This window comes from Hydra vulgaris, chromosome 06 (genome assembly GCF_038396675.1).
Source record: "Hydra vulgaris chromosome 06, alternate assembly HydraT2T_AEP".
Lineage (NCBI taxonomy): Eukaryota > Metazoa > Cnidaria > Hydrozoa > Anthoathecata > Hydridae > Hydra > Hydra vulgaris.
The window spans coordinates 49,367,883-49,381,330 of NC_088925.1; the positions used below are offsets into that span (position 1 = coordinate 49,367,883).

General features: G+C 28.2%; 1 protein-coding gene across 2 annotated transcripts in view; it reads right to left on the reverse strand.

Annotated features, from left to right (window-relative positions):
* Positions 1 to 1,577: 1,577 nt before the first annotated feature.
* The window catches only part of LOC100200647 (cationic amino acid transporter 2), a 49,915-nt gene continuing 38,044 nt past the window's right edge, over positions 1,578 to 13,448 (reverse strand). For both annotated transcript variants that reach the window (XM_065800379.1, XM_065800380.1), the window contains exons 6-7: positions 11,534 to 11,902; positions 1,578 to 1,833 (exon numbers count right to left, since the gene is read on the reverse strand). In XM_065800379.1, the coding sequence (XP_065656451.1) occupies positions 1,733 to 1,833; positions 11,534 to 11,902 (470 nt within the window). In that variant the 3' untranslated portion in view covers positions 1,578 to 1,732. The remainder of the gene's footprint in view (positions 1,834 to 11,533; positions 11,903 to 13,448) is intronic.

Below are 13,448 nucleotides of genomic sequence, written 5' to 3' on the forward strand. Positions count from 1 at the left end.
GAATGCCTACTTTAAACCCAATAAAAAATAAATATATTTTTTTGCTCAAATTGTTGGTAAAAATGTTGAAATTTCAATTCGATGCGTTACCGAAATTTGTTGAAGTGAGGCTTTTGGCTTACGGTTATAATAAATGTCGATGTTGATTAAAATAGTTGATCAATAAATAATGAGTTTTATTTTGTTTTATAGTTGATAATTAAAGTTTAATTAAGTTGGTTATTAATTCAAGAAGGATTTTGGATATATATATATATATATATATAATATATATATATTTCAGATATTGGTAGCGCGCTTGCCTCAGAGGCATAAAATCATGATTGGTTCAAGTTTTTCGAGATCGGTTAGAAATTAGGTGCTCTAAGATAAGACCGTAAGTACTTCTTGGGGTATCTAAAAAAATTAAAATATTATAATTTTTGTTTTAAATTGTTATTTTTGCGGTTGCCAAGTTAGGAAAAAATAATAAACAAGCTAATATTTTGTTTACAACGTGTCCCTTGGGAATTGGTGTGCGATTTATTGAGGATGTATTTTAATGTATTGAACAGAACAAATAAGAAATAAAAATATTTTAAACAATATTTTCAACAACAAAAAATAAGGCAATAGAATAGTTTTTAAACAAAAGAAAACAAGTACACAAGAAACATTTTCTGACAATGAATGTTGCAAACACTCCAACGCTGGAGCCGTATGTTTTTTCATCTTATTATTCTAAGTTTGTGTTTTTCGAGTAAAACTTCCGATCTGTAAAAGTGAAGAAATTTGATATTAAACACTTTGTTTATAAACTAGTTATAAATTACAAAACATTTTAAGTGTTTTTAAAAAACGAGTTGAAAAAAATCTACAAGGGTTCAAAACCGTGCAAAGTACCGTAAAAAAACAGCAGCAAGAAATATATATATATATATATATATATATATATATATATATATATATATATATATATGCACAGACTTTAGAGGATATGGAATTTATTCCATATTTGCTACTTCACCATCATAGCCGATGGTACCCCTAATCACACTGATGCTCACACTGAGCAGATAATCTTTGTTGCTTTGTTTTCTCCTCTATGAAAGAGAAACTAATGGCTGGCAAATCAAAGAATATTTCTTGTATGTTGAAGCTTTCGAGGAGAAGAAGAAAGGAGTAGCTAAACTTATGTAGGAAGGGTATATATTTATAAAAATGGACATATATTTGTATATAAATTATATATAATATAAACTTATTTAAAAAATGTTCATAAGATGAAAAATTAAAAAACTTTAGAATGCTCTTGTTGGCACTGAAAATGTTATAGAAATAATTTTTTAAGATATTAAGCAATATTACTGTTTTCAAAGAAAACCTTGTTAAGGGAATTAGGCGTCTTTTGTGAAAAGTGAATGTTTCATTTTTCACAATAACGATCAAAAACTCAAAAGGGTAATTTTCAAGATTAATGATATAAAACAAACAACAAATTAAATAGCTGTACATAATAAATAATTCTAATAAAAAACCTACAACCACACATTCCTAAGAAAATACATTTAAATCTTATAAAAATTGAAAATCAAAAAATTACATACAAAAAAAAAAAAAAAAAAAAAAAAAGAGAAATATATATATATATATATATATATATATATATATATATATATATATATATATTAAAGAAAAGTTATAAAGAAATGCGAAAGAAAACGGTAAAAAATAAGTTAATCTTTATAAATTTTTAATAATTCTCTTCGAAACGATCAACCAATTGGAATTCATCGACATCGATATTATCCACTTTGCTGTATCGTATACCGTACAAGAAATATACAAGTAAACCTAAAATAAAAACTGAAATGTTACTATAACAACGATTGTTGAAACTCCACAATAATCATTGGCTTATGAGCAAATGTTTGCAAAAACAACATACCTTGGTGTTTGTGTAAATTAGACAAAATGTATTAATCAAAAATAATTGTTTTTTAGCATGGCGTACTTTTTAACAGGCCTATTTACCGCGCGGGTGACGTCATTAACTGAGGCAAACATTTTGTATTTCCTAAATTCTAAAGCCGAGGTGTTTGCTAAATTATTTAGTCAATTTTTAAATTTTTAATTAACTTAGTAATAAACATGGTTTGTAAATGCCACGAATTGCAACGGAAATGTTAATACATGTTAGTACATGATCTGAAAACAAATATAGAAAACTATAAATTTAATGGAGCTGATATATTTAGTACTAAAACAGAAAATCATGTTTTGATTCAATCGTTAGAATTCGTTCATGACACAGGTGTGTTATTGTTTGTTCTGAAAAGAAATGATAATTTTCAGAAATTTTCTGTTAAATTAAACAATTAAATTTAAATAATTATATTGCATATAGTTAATAGAAAATAATGAAAAAAGCATTTATCATTTTTATAATTTTATTTTTATTATCATTTTTTTAATTTTATTTTTATTTTTTAATCTATTTTGTTGTTTAGTTTTATTTCTTCCTTAAAAATTAATTTTCATGTCTTCCTTAAAAATTCTTTTTTAAAATCTTCATCAAAAAATGATATTTATAAAACTGCTAGAGAAATATTCAATAGATTGTCTGGGTCATCCAATTCTGAAGACCTAACTGAAGAAACATCCACTAGCAGTAATGTCAACACTGAGCTATCATGTAAAGAACAACTAAAATAACTAAACGTTGCGATAACGATAACCAGAATCTTTATCAGACACTTAAAAAAGAATGCAGCATATTCCAAACAATTTTTGTATTAGTATTTTTTTCTTTTATAAATTAACTAATAAATAACAATTAAAAAATTGTTACACTCGTATATTTTAGAGTATATCTTTTTTTCGTCATACTTTTATACCATTTTTTTCTTATATTAATTGACTTTAATATTTGTTACTCTGTTGTTTTTTAATCCAATGTTTGCCCATATACAATTTATAAACATAAATAATATTAAAATTTTAAAAAAATTACGATTCTGACATTTCTCAAGAAGGTAATTCTCAATTTCTCATTTCTCGAGAATTTAAAAACATCAAGAAATCTTAAACACTATATATATATATATATATATATATATATATATATATATATATATATATATATATATATATATATATATATATATATATATATATATATTGTTGTTGTTGTTGTTTGTTTGAAAAAAAAAAGGTAAATATTTTTTAATTTCAAATAAGGTTATACTTGCTTAATCTTTGATTTTTCTAAAGACATTTTAATATTTTAGGAAAGATATTATACTAAATATTTTAGGAAAGATATTAATTTATACTTTAAACATTTTAGGAAAGATATTAATTTTAATATTTTAGGAAAGTTATTCATTTATAACTTAAATTTGTGATTTACGATAATAAAATATTTTTTTAAACAGCTACATGGAATATTATTTATATTTAACTTTTTACCGCCTAATGTTCCTATATGGGAACACTGCAAAAAGATAATAATAAAATTAGTTTATAATTTGTAATGATAATGATATTCAAAAAAGAACTGAAAAGGCAAAATAGAGGTACTTAAGAATATCATTGCAATGGTAAAGTCTTTATCTGCAAATGGTACGACAATAGCATTGTGACTATTGCAAGTAACTATTTTACACATGAAACAGTGCACAAGGTAAAAAGGTGAGTGAAAACTAAAGGAAATACAGAAGTAAATCAGCCCAACCTAATAAATCTTTACAACAAGGGAATGGGTGGAGTTGATTTGATGAATTGCCTTTTAAAATGCAAATTTATTAGCAGATATTCAATTTCATTGCCAGGGGCATGAGCCAACTACAGTGCTGGCCAAAAAAGTCTGACCATGCATTGTTTATCTATGTATACAGTATGTACATTGTAGTGTAGACGCTTTCCTCGGAATTTCACCATCACGCTTTGCATGTGTGATTGGCTGGTTATCAGCCAATCAAAACAGTTGTACTATTGTTATATATACCATCGCATGTGTGGCTGTGAATTACTATTTGCATTTGACTATGGCGACAACATTTCCTGGAAAACATACTAAAATACAACTTTTGATGGAAGACGAGAAGTCTGAGCGTGCGATTGCCACACGTTTACAAATGCCTAAGACAACTGTTCACAATGTCATTCAGCACATTAAGTCAACAGGCACCAGTGCTGCAGGAAGATCCAGTGGCAGAACGAGATGTACCACATCAAAAACTGATGCTATGATCCGCCGTGCAGCCACGAAAAACCCACTGGCATCATCTTCACAAATTCTCAATGAACTGCCTCCTGATGTGAATATGAGCTCTTGCACCATTCAGCGATGTCTTGTGGACGATTTCAGTCTTTGATCCTATCTCAGAAAAATATTCGTGACCGCCTAAATTTTGTAAAGCACATAAAAATTAGACCGTGGCAATGTGGCAACGTGTCATGTTCTCAAACAAATCGCAGGTGAAACAATTTGCTACGCATAAAGTGAATGTTCGACGGCCACTAAACACACGCTACAATGCCCGTTATGTTGCTCCAGCGGTAAAACATTGCCCTGCAATTATGATTTGGGGAGCAATTACTGCCATAGGTCAAGCGGGAATCCATCTCATGCCGCCAGGTAAAACTATCAAAGCTGTTAATTATTTGCAAATAATGAAGGAAAACGTTCCTATTTGGCTCAGAACTCACAACTGTGACATATTTATGCATGACGGCACCTCCTGTCATCAGGCAAAGATCGTTAAGACATGGTTTCAAGAGAATTCCATCAATGTTCTTGCTCCGTGGCCTGGCTCGTCACCGGATTTAAACCAGATCGGATATTGCTGGGTAAAATTAAAAGCAGAAGTGGCAAAAGCAAACTCGACGTCAGCGACAACTTTGAAGGAGGCTATACTGGAGGCGTGGTCCTAAAAAATAATGCCTGACTACTGTGACTCTTGTTGCCTCTATGCCTCAAAGAATAGAAGCTGTCCTCAAAGCCAGGGGAAGACATTGGAGGTACTAGAAACTCTTTTCTGATGTGAACTACTTGTTGGTTTTTTCGAAAGTGTGTCATTGACTTATGTGAATGTTGTTTGTTGCGTTTAATTCAATCATATTATCATTAAATTGAAGTGGTATTATGTTTCTGTCTAAAAATCTTAGTGGTCGGATCTTTTTGGCCAGCACTGTATGTATACTCAAGGAAGATGTGTCATATGTCATAAGAATACAAGATCAATGTGTGGAAAATGTAATCTTAGGCTTCATTACAGTTAAGAAACTCAATGTTTCAAAAATTATTACAATAGTTTTTTTTTACCGCTTGTTTACCAGTACATACAGTAACTATCGTCTACAAATGTAATAGCTTTTAGTTTTGTTGCTTGTTTATCAGTATATACAGTAACTACAGTTAAATAAGTAAAATTTTTAGTTTTGTTGTTTGTTTAATAGTATACTAAATACAGTAACTATATTGTTTATAAAAGAAAAGTATTGACCTAGTAATCCAATAAATTAAAATGTTTTTTTTTTTGTATTGGAGATGGAATTAAAAATAATAATTTCAATTGGATTCAATGCAACACATTCATAAATACTTTATAAAAAAATTTGTTTTATATTTACTTTTGTAAAGTACGGTTTTTATTTAATAATAAGCATGTATAAGTGGCTCGATCATTATTTCCCAAAAAACCAGTATAAGGCAGTATAAGGTTAAAACATTTTAATATATACAATGATATAAAAATATTTTATAGAATTGGTTAAAATGCTTAGGTTACCAAAAGAAATTTTTATTATTATTCAAAATTCATTCATGTTTGGAAATACCTAATAGTACCTTATCACTTACCTTTACTCATTCATGTTTGGAAATAATACCTAGTATTCAAGCTCATAACTTCGGTATTTCTCAATCTCTTACTCAGATAGTTAATTTTGTGATTAGTTTTCCTGGCAGTCCTTATCACTTACCTTTATTCATTCATGTTTGGAAATAGTGTTATTAAAATTGGAACTGGAATTAAACTTAAAAGTAATGATGGTAGACTAGATGTAAGTTATAGTTGAAATAATCATTTCCAAAATGAAATAAATAGGTTCAGACATGAAATAAAAATGTTAGATGAGCTGATAGACAAGGGAGAAAAATTTGTATAGCAACAAGTAATACTATTCTATATTCACTGTTGATCTACATTGAAAATAAAGCTTTCACGTCAAGTAAAAGGTTAACAAAGTAAGTCTATGAAAATGAACTTAATTGTCTCATACTGAAATTGAACTTAAGCTTAATTGTCTCATACTGAAAATGAAAAGTTTAACTGTTTCATACTGTCAAGCAATTTGTTGTTTTATACTTTAAAATGAATGGTTAGGTAATATTGCGAATAATTAGTTAATCCAGGCTTATTCAAAGTTTCTGTCCCAATATTGAATAACAGCATGTGTAATGAAACTACTAACTCTATACATTGACACTTTTTAAAACAAGTTGGTTTATTTTTTCTTGATAAGACATCCATGATTCATAAACATGCCTTAAATCCAATCAATAAGTTAATAAAATGGAAAGCTTTTGTTTGTAACAAAAGCTTTCCATTTGGAAGGAATATCATTCTTTTTGGTGGCAACTTTAGGAAAATACTACCTATTGCGAAAAGAGAGTAAACAGCTGAAATTGTAGAAAAAGTTCTTTACAGTGGTAGTTAGCGCAGAGCTTTTCATTAACTAAAATAGAGAGTACATTATTGTTAGCCCAGTTACCAACTAGTGACTATAACTATATTACATATGTTCACTTTAATTTCCAGAACTCTAGTCTCTAAAGAGAATCAGCCTGATTTTTAAAAAAGTCTCCATCAAATGCTGAATTCAATCACATTGTTTTTTTTAGCAACAACATGAAAAAAAAAACTATTAACGGCTTTATAATATTAAAAAAAAAATGCTATTTGATATTTTATTAGAAAGTATGTAAAAAAGAAACTTACCTTAGCGTTTTTTTAAATCTATTTTTTAAATAACTTATTTATACCATGTCCAATTTTTAGACTCAGGTTGACTATAAAATTTCCTATTTTTAGACTCAAGTTGACTATATTTTGAATAAGTTTTTTTTGACATATATAGGACCCTGTCAGATTTTTTGGTCAGTTTCCTTAAAGTTTGGTGCAAAATGGGTTAAAAGTTAAATTTTTTATAATATTTTTAATGATTTTAAATTGCATTTATCTCAACTAGACTGTTTTACTTAATGCATATATAAAATCTCTAGTCCAAAGGCTAGTAGAATTCTGATTTACAATACCTCTGTCTTGGGGTTAATGGTTAAATAAAGTTAACCAAAAGCCATAAAGCATAGGTATTGTAAATCAGAGTTTATTTTATGAAATCACCTATTGTTTCCTGCCAAGGATGATGAATGCTGGATCTTCTTGACTCTATTTGTGGATTTTAGCTGTGTAACTCTTCCTGCTATTTTCTAATGAGAGTACAGCTCTAAAACTCAGTTCAATGGTTCTGAGGCCAGCAGTTAGCGAGGTTTTCTGAACTCTGTGGAAGCTCTCAGAAAAGCTGATTTCATTAACATCTGCAAAATATTAAAGTATTTCCAGTGCAATGTTGCATATGAATGATGTCCCTGTTAGTGCTTTTGATGGGCATTGCCAAGGAAATATAAGGAGCCCTTAGTTAATACTTAGGGTTAATTATCAGGGCTGAGACAATTGTATAGCATTGCTTGAGGTGAAATTTTAAACAAAAAACCATCACCACCGCCCAATTGTTTCAATCTATCTTTTACAAATATTCGTGGTCTTCAAAATAACTTTTCATCAGTTGAATTTTACCTCTTGCAAAATTTACCAGATTTACTTGCACTTTGTGAGACTAATTTGAATTTGGCTGTTTCTTCAGATCTCAGTGTTGATGGCTATTATCATTTGATTCACTTCACTTTGCCATGGCATTTACACATTAATTTACCTATTTGTTGAGAAATAAGGCTGACCATTAACTTTACATGCTTCTACTTAACACATCTTTACTCAATTTCTTTTTATTCTTTATTTTTCTCCTTTTTCTCTAGATTCCAATCTTTAACATGTAATTCCTAATTAAGTAGATCAAGTAGACCTTTCTCTTTATCCATCAGCTAATAATGCTGTTTTTAATGCTCATCATACTAAATGGAATGGCTTTGTTCTGACCCACTGACCTAGCACTAAAACTCATACCTTCTCTATTTCTCAATCTCTTACTCAGATAGTAAACTTTGTGATTAGTTTTCCTGGCAATCCTTATCACTTACCTTTATTCTTTGATTTGTATCTTGTTTCTGACCTTAGCTACTTAAGTGCTGATCAAATTAAGACTGATAACTATAATGAAATAAATAACATTTATGTTGAGTTTTTGAGCAGCTTAACTCCTTTCGATATGCTTTCTCATTGTTTAAAATTAAAAATGAGTTGTGTAATTATGTTATTTTGAAATTTAGATCTTGAAGCTGAGCTATGCAATGGCACTCGAATGAAAGTCTATCTTTTTCAAAATTATTTTATTGATGAACAGATTGTGACAGGTATTTCTTATGGTAAATAGGTATTTGTTCCTCAAATTCAGTTGGCTCCATTAAATTCTTATTTACTTTTTGTTTTAAAACATTATCAGTTTCCTGTTAGATAATATTTCAATGTCATATTCAATGACAGTCAAAAGCCAAGGTTTGATTAATGTATATCAAACAAAACTGTGTTTCACTCATAGCAACTATATGTTGTGTGTTCAAGAACAAGAGCATTTAATATTTTGTTTTTCAAATTTGATAAGCATTCTCTTTCAAGATTGTGAAAAATGCCACAAATAATATTATATTGTTGAATTTTATTAATTCATAGTCTTTAGATTGTTTTTAAAATATATTGTTTGTAGATTGCAAGCATATTAAACAAATAAATATGTTATACAACACACTATATGACATATATTTGTCATATGTGTTAATATTTATCATATATAAAGTGTCTATAATTATTATACTAAGTGTTTATATGTATCATACAAAGTTGTATGTGTTTATAATTTGCATATTTTTGTATTATATTGTTTCCATGTTTTCAAAATGGCATAACTTGGCAACGTGTAGAGCAAGATTTTTAAACTGGCCAGCCAAGCTTACAACTTAGCAGTGGTATAACTAAGCAGCATTTTGTGTCAAGAAGTGTTACTGCTGTAGAATTAGGTTGTGTTGTCTAGTCTCTGAAAAACATAACAATGTCTGTTAATATTTACTACAATGTGCACTTACAAACATCTTATGCTATTATTTATTATGCTATGGGCTATTGTGTGTTATTTTTGTGATGTTTGTGCTGATAGACAGTTTGACCTTTTAATTGGCGTCTATCATTAAAAATAAATAACAAGTTGTTTCTTTACTGGAGCTTGCTGCTATTAACCATCTATTAAAAGTAGAAGAGTTGCTATTAAATTTGGTCTTTGAAGCAGACTTTATAGTTTTCAATAAATACTTTTGCATAAAACCATTGCAAAAATTATCTCATAATAAAGTTTTTTCTAATTTTTTTTCTGGTTAACTTATTATTAATATAGAATCAGATAATTAGTTCAATAAATATTTTTTATTGTAGCTATTGGTAATAAATATTTAGCTATTATGTGTTTTTTCTTTTGTATTAGGTCATGCTTGGTTCACCATCTTTTAGAGGCTATAATTGATTTTGAAAAGTACCTTCATAACAGAAGTTGTAGTGTTTCAATGTTAGCTGTTTACATTGAAGCCAACATGAAATAACATTATTATTTAACAACACTCATAACAGCTGCTGCATCAACAACAGCAACTGCAGTATCACTAAAGGTTACTAAAAACAAGCAAATTAATTTCCAGAATTTTCCTGAAATTAGGAACCCAAATAAATTTTTACTTGAGGAATTCAAAAATACTAATCTGAGGACTTGATAGTCTCAAAAAATGCTTTGTTTATTCAATTTTGCTCAAAATTATTGACTCAAAAAGGGAGGCTGTTATCCAAAACCCTAGGAAAAATATTAATTCTATATCATAAGTTATTTTAGGTCTAACGAAAAAAAAAATAGATTTACTTTACTATTTGATCAAAATAAGCACTAAAAAATACCATCTTTTTAGAATTTCGAATAACTAATATTTTGTAGCAACGGAAATAAAATATATTTTTAGACAATTTTTTAAAATAAAATTTCAATGCAGTGTTATTTAATAACTAGTGTAGGACATATTCATAATCAGGGGCAACTTCTACCCACTCCCTTCCCGGATTTTTTTTAAATAAAAATAAAAATGAGTTAACAGTGATTATTTCTAAGATAAAATTTAGAAACATAATAAAAAAATTTTTGTTGAGTTTTTAAGTTGTTTTTTTGTATTTCTAACATAGTAAATTGTTTTTTTGCATTTGAATTCATTTTCATTATTTATTTCAAATTGTTAAACAGGTAACACTTTAGATAATTTTTAAAATAAACACATGTTTTAAGAGTTAAGATTGTCTTTAAAAATCATATAACATATTCAAGAACATTTTTGTTTAGCGAGATAATTTTTCTGTTCTTTTTTTTAGCTTGCGATATTATAAATAATTAACATATTAAAAATAGAGAAACGTGACATGAGAAAATACTTATCATTAATTGCCACAAAACTGAATTTTCTAGAAAACAAGGTTTTATCGAACTCAAAGATCTTTCTTGTGAACAGCAAGAAGAAATAAAGCAAGCAAACTTAAAAGAAAAAAAAACTAGTTCAATTAGAATAATACACTTGAGCAATTCTATGGAAAATATTTTGAGGAAAAAATTACAAAGTGTTGCAACCTTGTGGAACCACACACAAACAAATAAAAAGTCCTATAAAAGGTGAGCTTACATTTATTATATTTTATTAAGATTCATGATTATTAAATCATGAGGCAATGTAAAGAATTCTCTAGACTTGGCAATGGTTTTACAAAAAAATAATGTATAAGTAATGCCAGATTAGAAGTTCTGCAGCAATGTTACAAAAAAGCAGTAGAGACTGACAAGGATTTTAGTTTGAAGGAGGAAAGGGATTCAAGAGTACAAAAAAGGGTTAGTTTGATATAGAATTGACCTCTATAGAATTTAACTCTATAAAATCTTTTTTTATCATTTGTGAGGTATATTTCTAATGGTTGTGTGGCACAATTTAAAAACTTTATCAATATTTTATTTAAAATAGACTGCAAATGATGTAAAAATAAAAAAATTCTAAGATATTTTTGTTGTGGATGATTTCATATAGAACGAACCATTGTTGTGGATGATTTCATATTGAATGAACCACTGTTGTGGATGATTTCATATGGAATGAACCATTGTTGTAGATGATTTCATATGGAATGAACCATGTGTATTGTGTATTCTATATCTGATATAATTATTTACTTTATTCTTTATACTTCATATAGGATATATTTAAAAGTATATAAAAAAAAAAAATTAAAAAATAACTTACCTATAAACAACCAAATTCCAAAACGTATCCATGTAATTTGACTGAGCATTGACATTAAAAACACATTAAAAAATAAAGCCACCACGGGTATCCATGGTATCATTGGAACTTTGAAAGCTAAATTATCTTTGGTTGTGTCTTTTACAAATAAGTAAATTACAGTAGCAACCAAAGCAATAACAAAAATTACTAAAAACACAATAAAAGTTATATTTTTTGCTGCAATTTGTTTATGATAGAATGAAACAATAATGCATATTACAAGCAGTTCAACTATAATGAGAAGAACCACGATATTGATAACTAAGGATATATTGTTCATACTGCATCCAGCTTCAAAACAGTTTTTGGCAGATTTCTTTTTTTCATCTAAAAGTAATTATTTGTTAATTAATATTTTGTGCCAATTAAAAAAACTTAGGTATTAAAGAAGCTTACACTAGTATTATTGAAAAATAACTTTTAACTTTATTAATAAATAAACATTTTAATGTTATTTTATGTTAATAATAAAATAAAAACATAAAAAAACTTTAAAATAGTAATATTTATAATCTTATTTTTTTTTAAAAGAAATGTCTCTTCTTAATTTTTCAATTATGCCTTCAAATATTTGCTTTATTCTTTTTTTTTCTCTACTAAGGCTTATTTTTCTTCGTACAATCCAAAGATTGCAAGATTATCAAGGATAGAATTGCACGTGCACCACCTTACTTGCAAACAGAAAATTAACAATTGCAAAGTAAAGTCTGTTTAAATCAGAAGAAAAAGGTGTTTCAAAAAAATATTAGGCAAAGAAGTTTCAACTTCAAAAGACTTAGTTCACCAAATACATAAAAGTGACTTACATTATCTTGCAGAGATACAGAAAGACATCTTGATAAAAAGATGTGCTTAATTTAACAATTTATGCAAAGAATTTGTGCTATAAACTGTTGATAAGCAGCTGGAAAAAATGGTGTAAAAAATGTTAGAAAATTGCTTGCCATGGACTAACAGATTATTTCCGGTGCATATGAATAATGGAAACTATTTGCACAAATAAAAGTGTATTGTTTTAAAAAGAAAGTAATAACTATATTAATAATATAACAAATAGAACAAAAACAGGTACAGAATATAAAACTACATTTCTTCACTTCTTTATTAGAAAATTCTGTACTCCTGTTGGAATACATAAAAGCGAAAATAGTAATAATTAAAATTAAAAGTAATTTTTTTTATTTTTATATTACTATTAAATTATTTTTATTAATATACATATATTTTTTACATAGGTATACAAACTTATATAATTATTATTACACTATTTATCTTTCGTTTATTATTTTTAACTTTAACTTTATTGTCTTAATTTAACTTTATTGTCAGGTCAAGTTATCCTGGTACTGGTAACATGTAACCCAGTACAATCTGTTTCATGTCCTGCTGCCTTGTAGGATACGCCTTTTTAGGCAAAGGCTAGGAGATGCCAACTCCGACTTAAACAGTCTTGGGGCTCTTGGTTGAGTAAAGGCTAGAGATGGTGTCTCAATAAAAATACTCATCTTGGGCAGATTTTAAATGCATCCGGCTACTGTCTTGTAGAAGGCCTCCTAGGCAAAGACTTAAGGGGTAAACAGATTCTATCTGTTGACCAGCCTCGCACCCCTTCTTCATCTATTAGGTTGGCGCAAATGTATTTTTAATACATTGTTTCAAGTTTAGGATGTTAAATGCTGGATCTTTTTGACTCAATGCATGGGTTTTGATTGTGTCTCTATTATCCCCTAATGAGGGTACAGATCTAAAACTCAGTTTTGGTTTTTTGGTTCTGAGGCCGGCTGGTAGTCAGGTTTCCCGAACTCTGTGGTAGCTCTCAGAGAGGCTGATTCCATCAACAGCTGAAAAATATCAAAGTATAACCAGTGACATG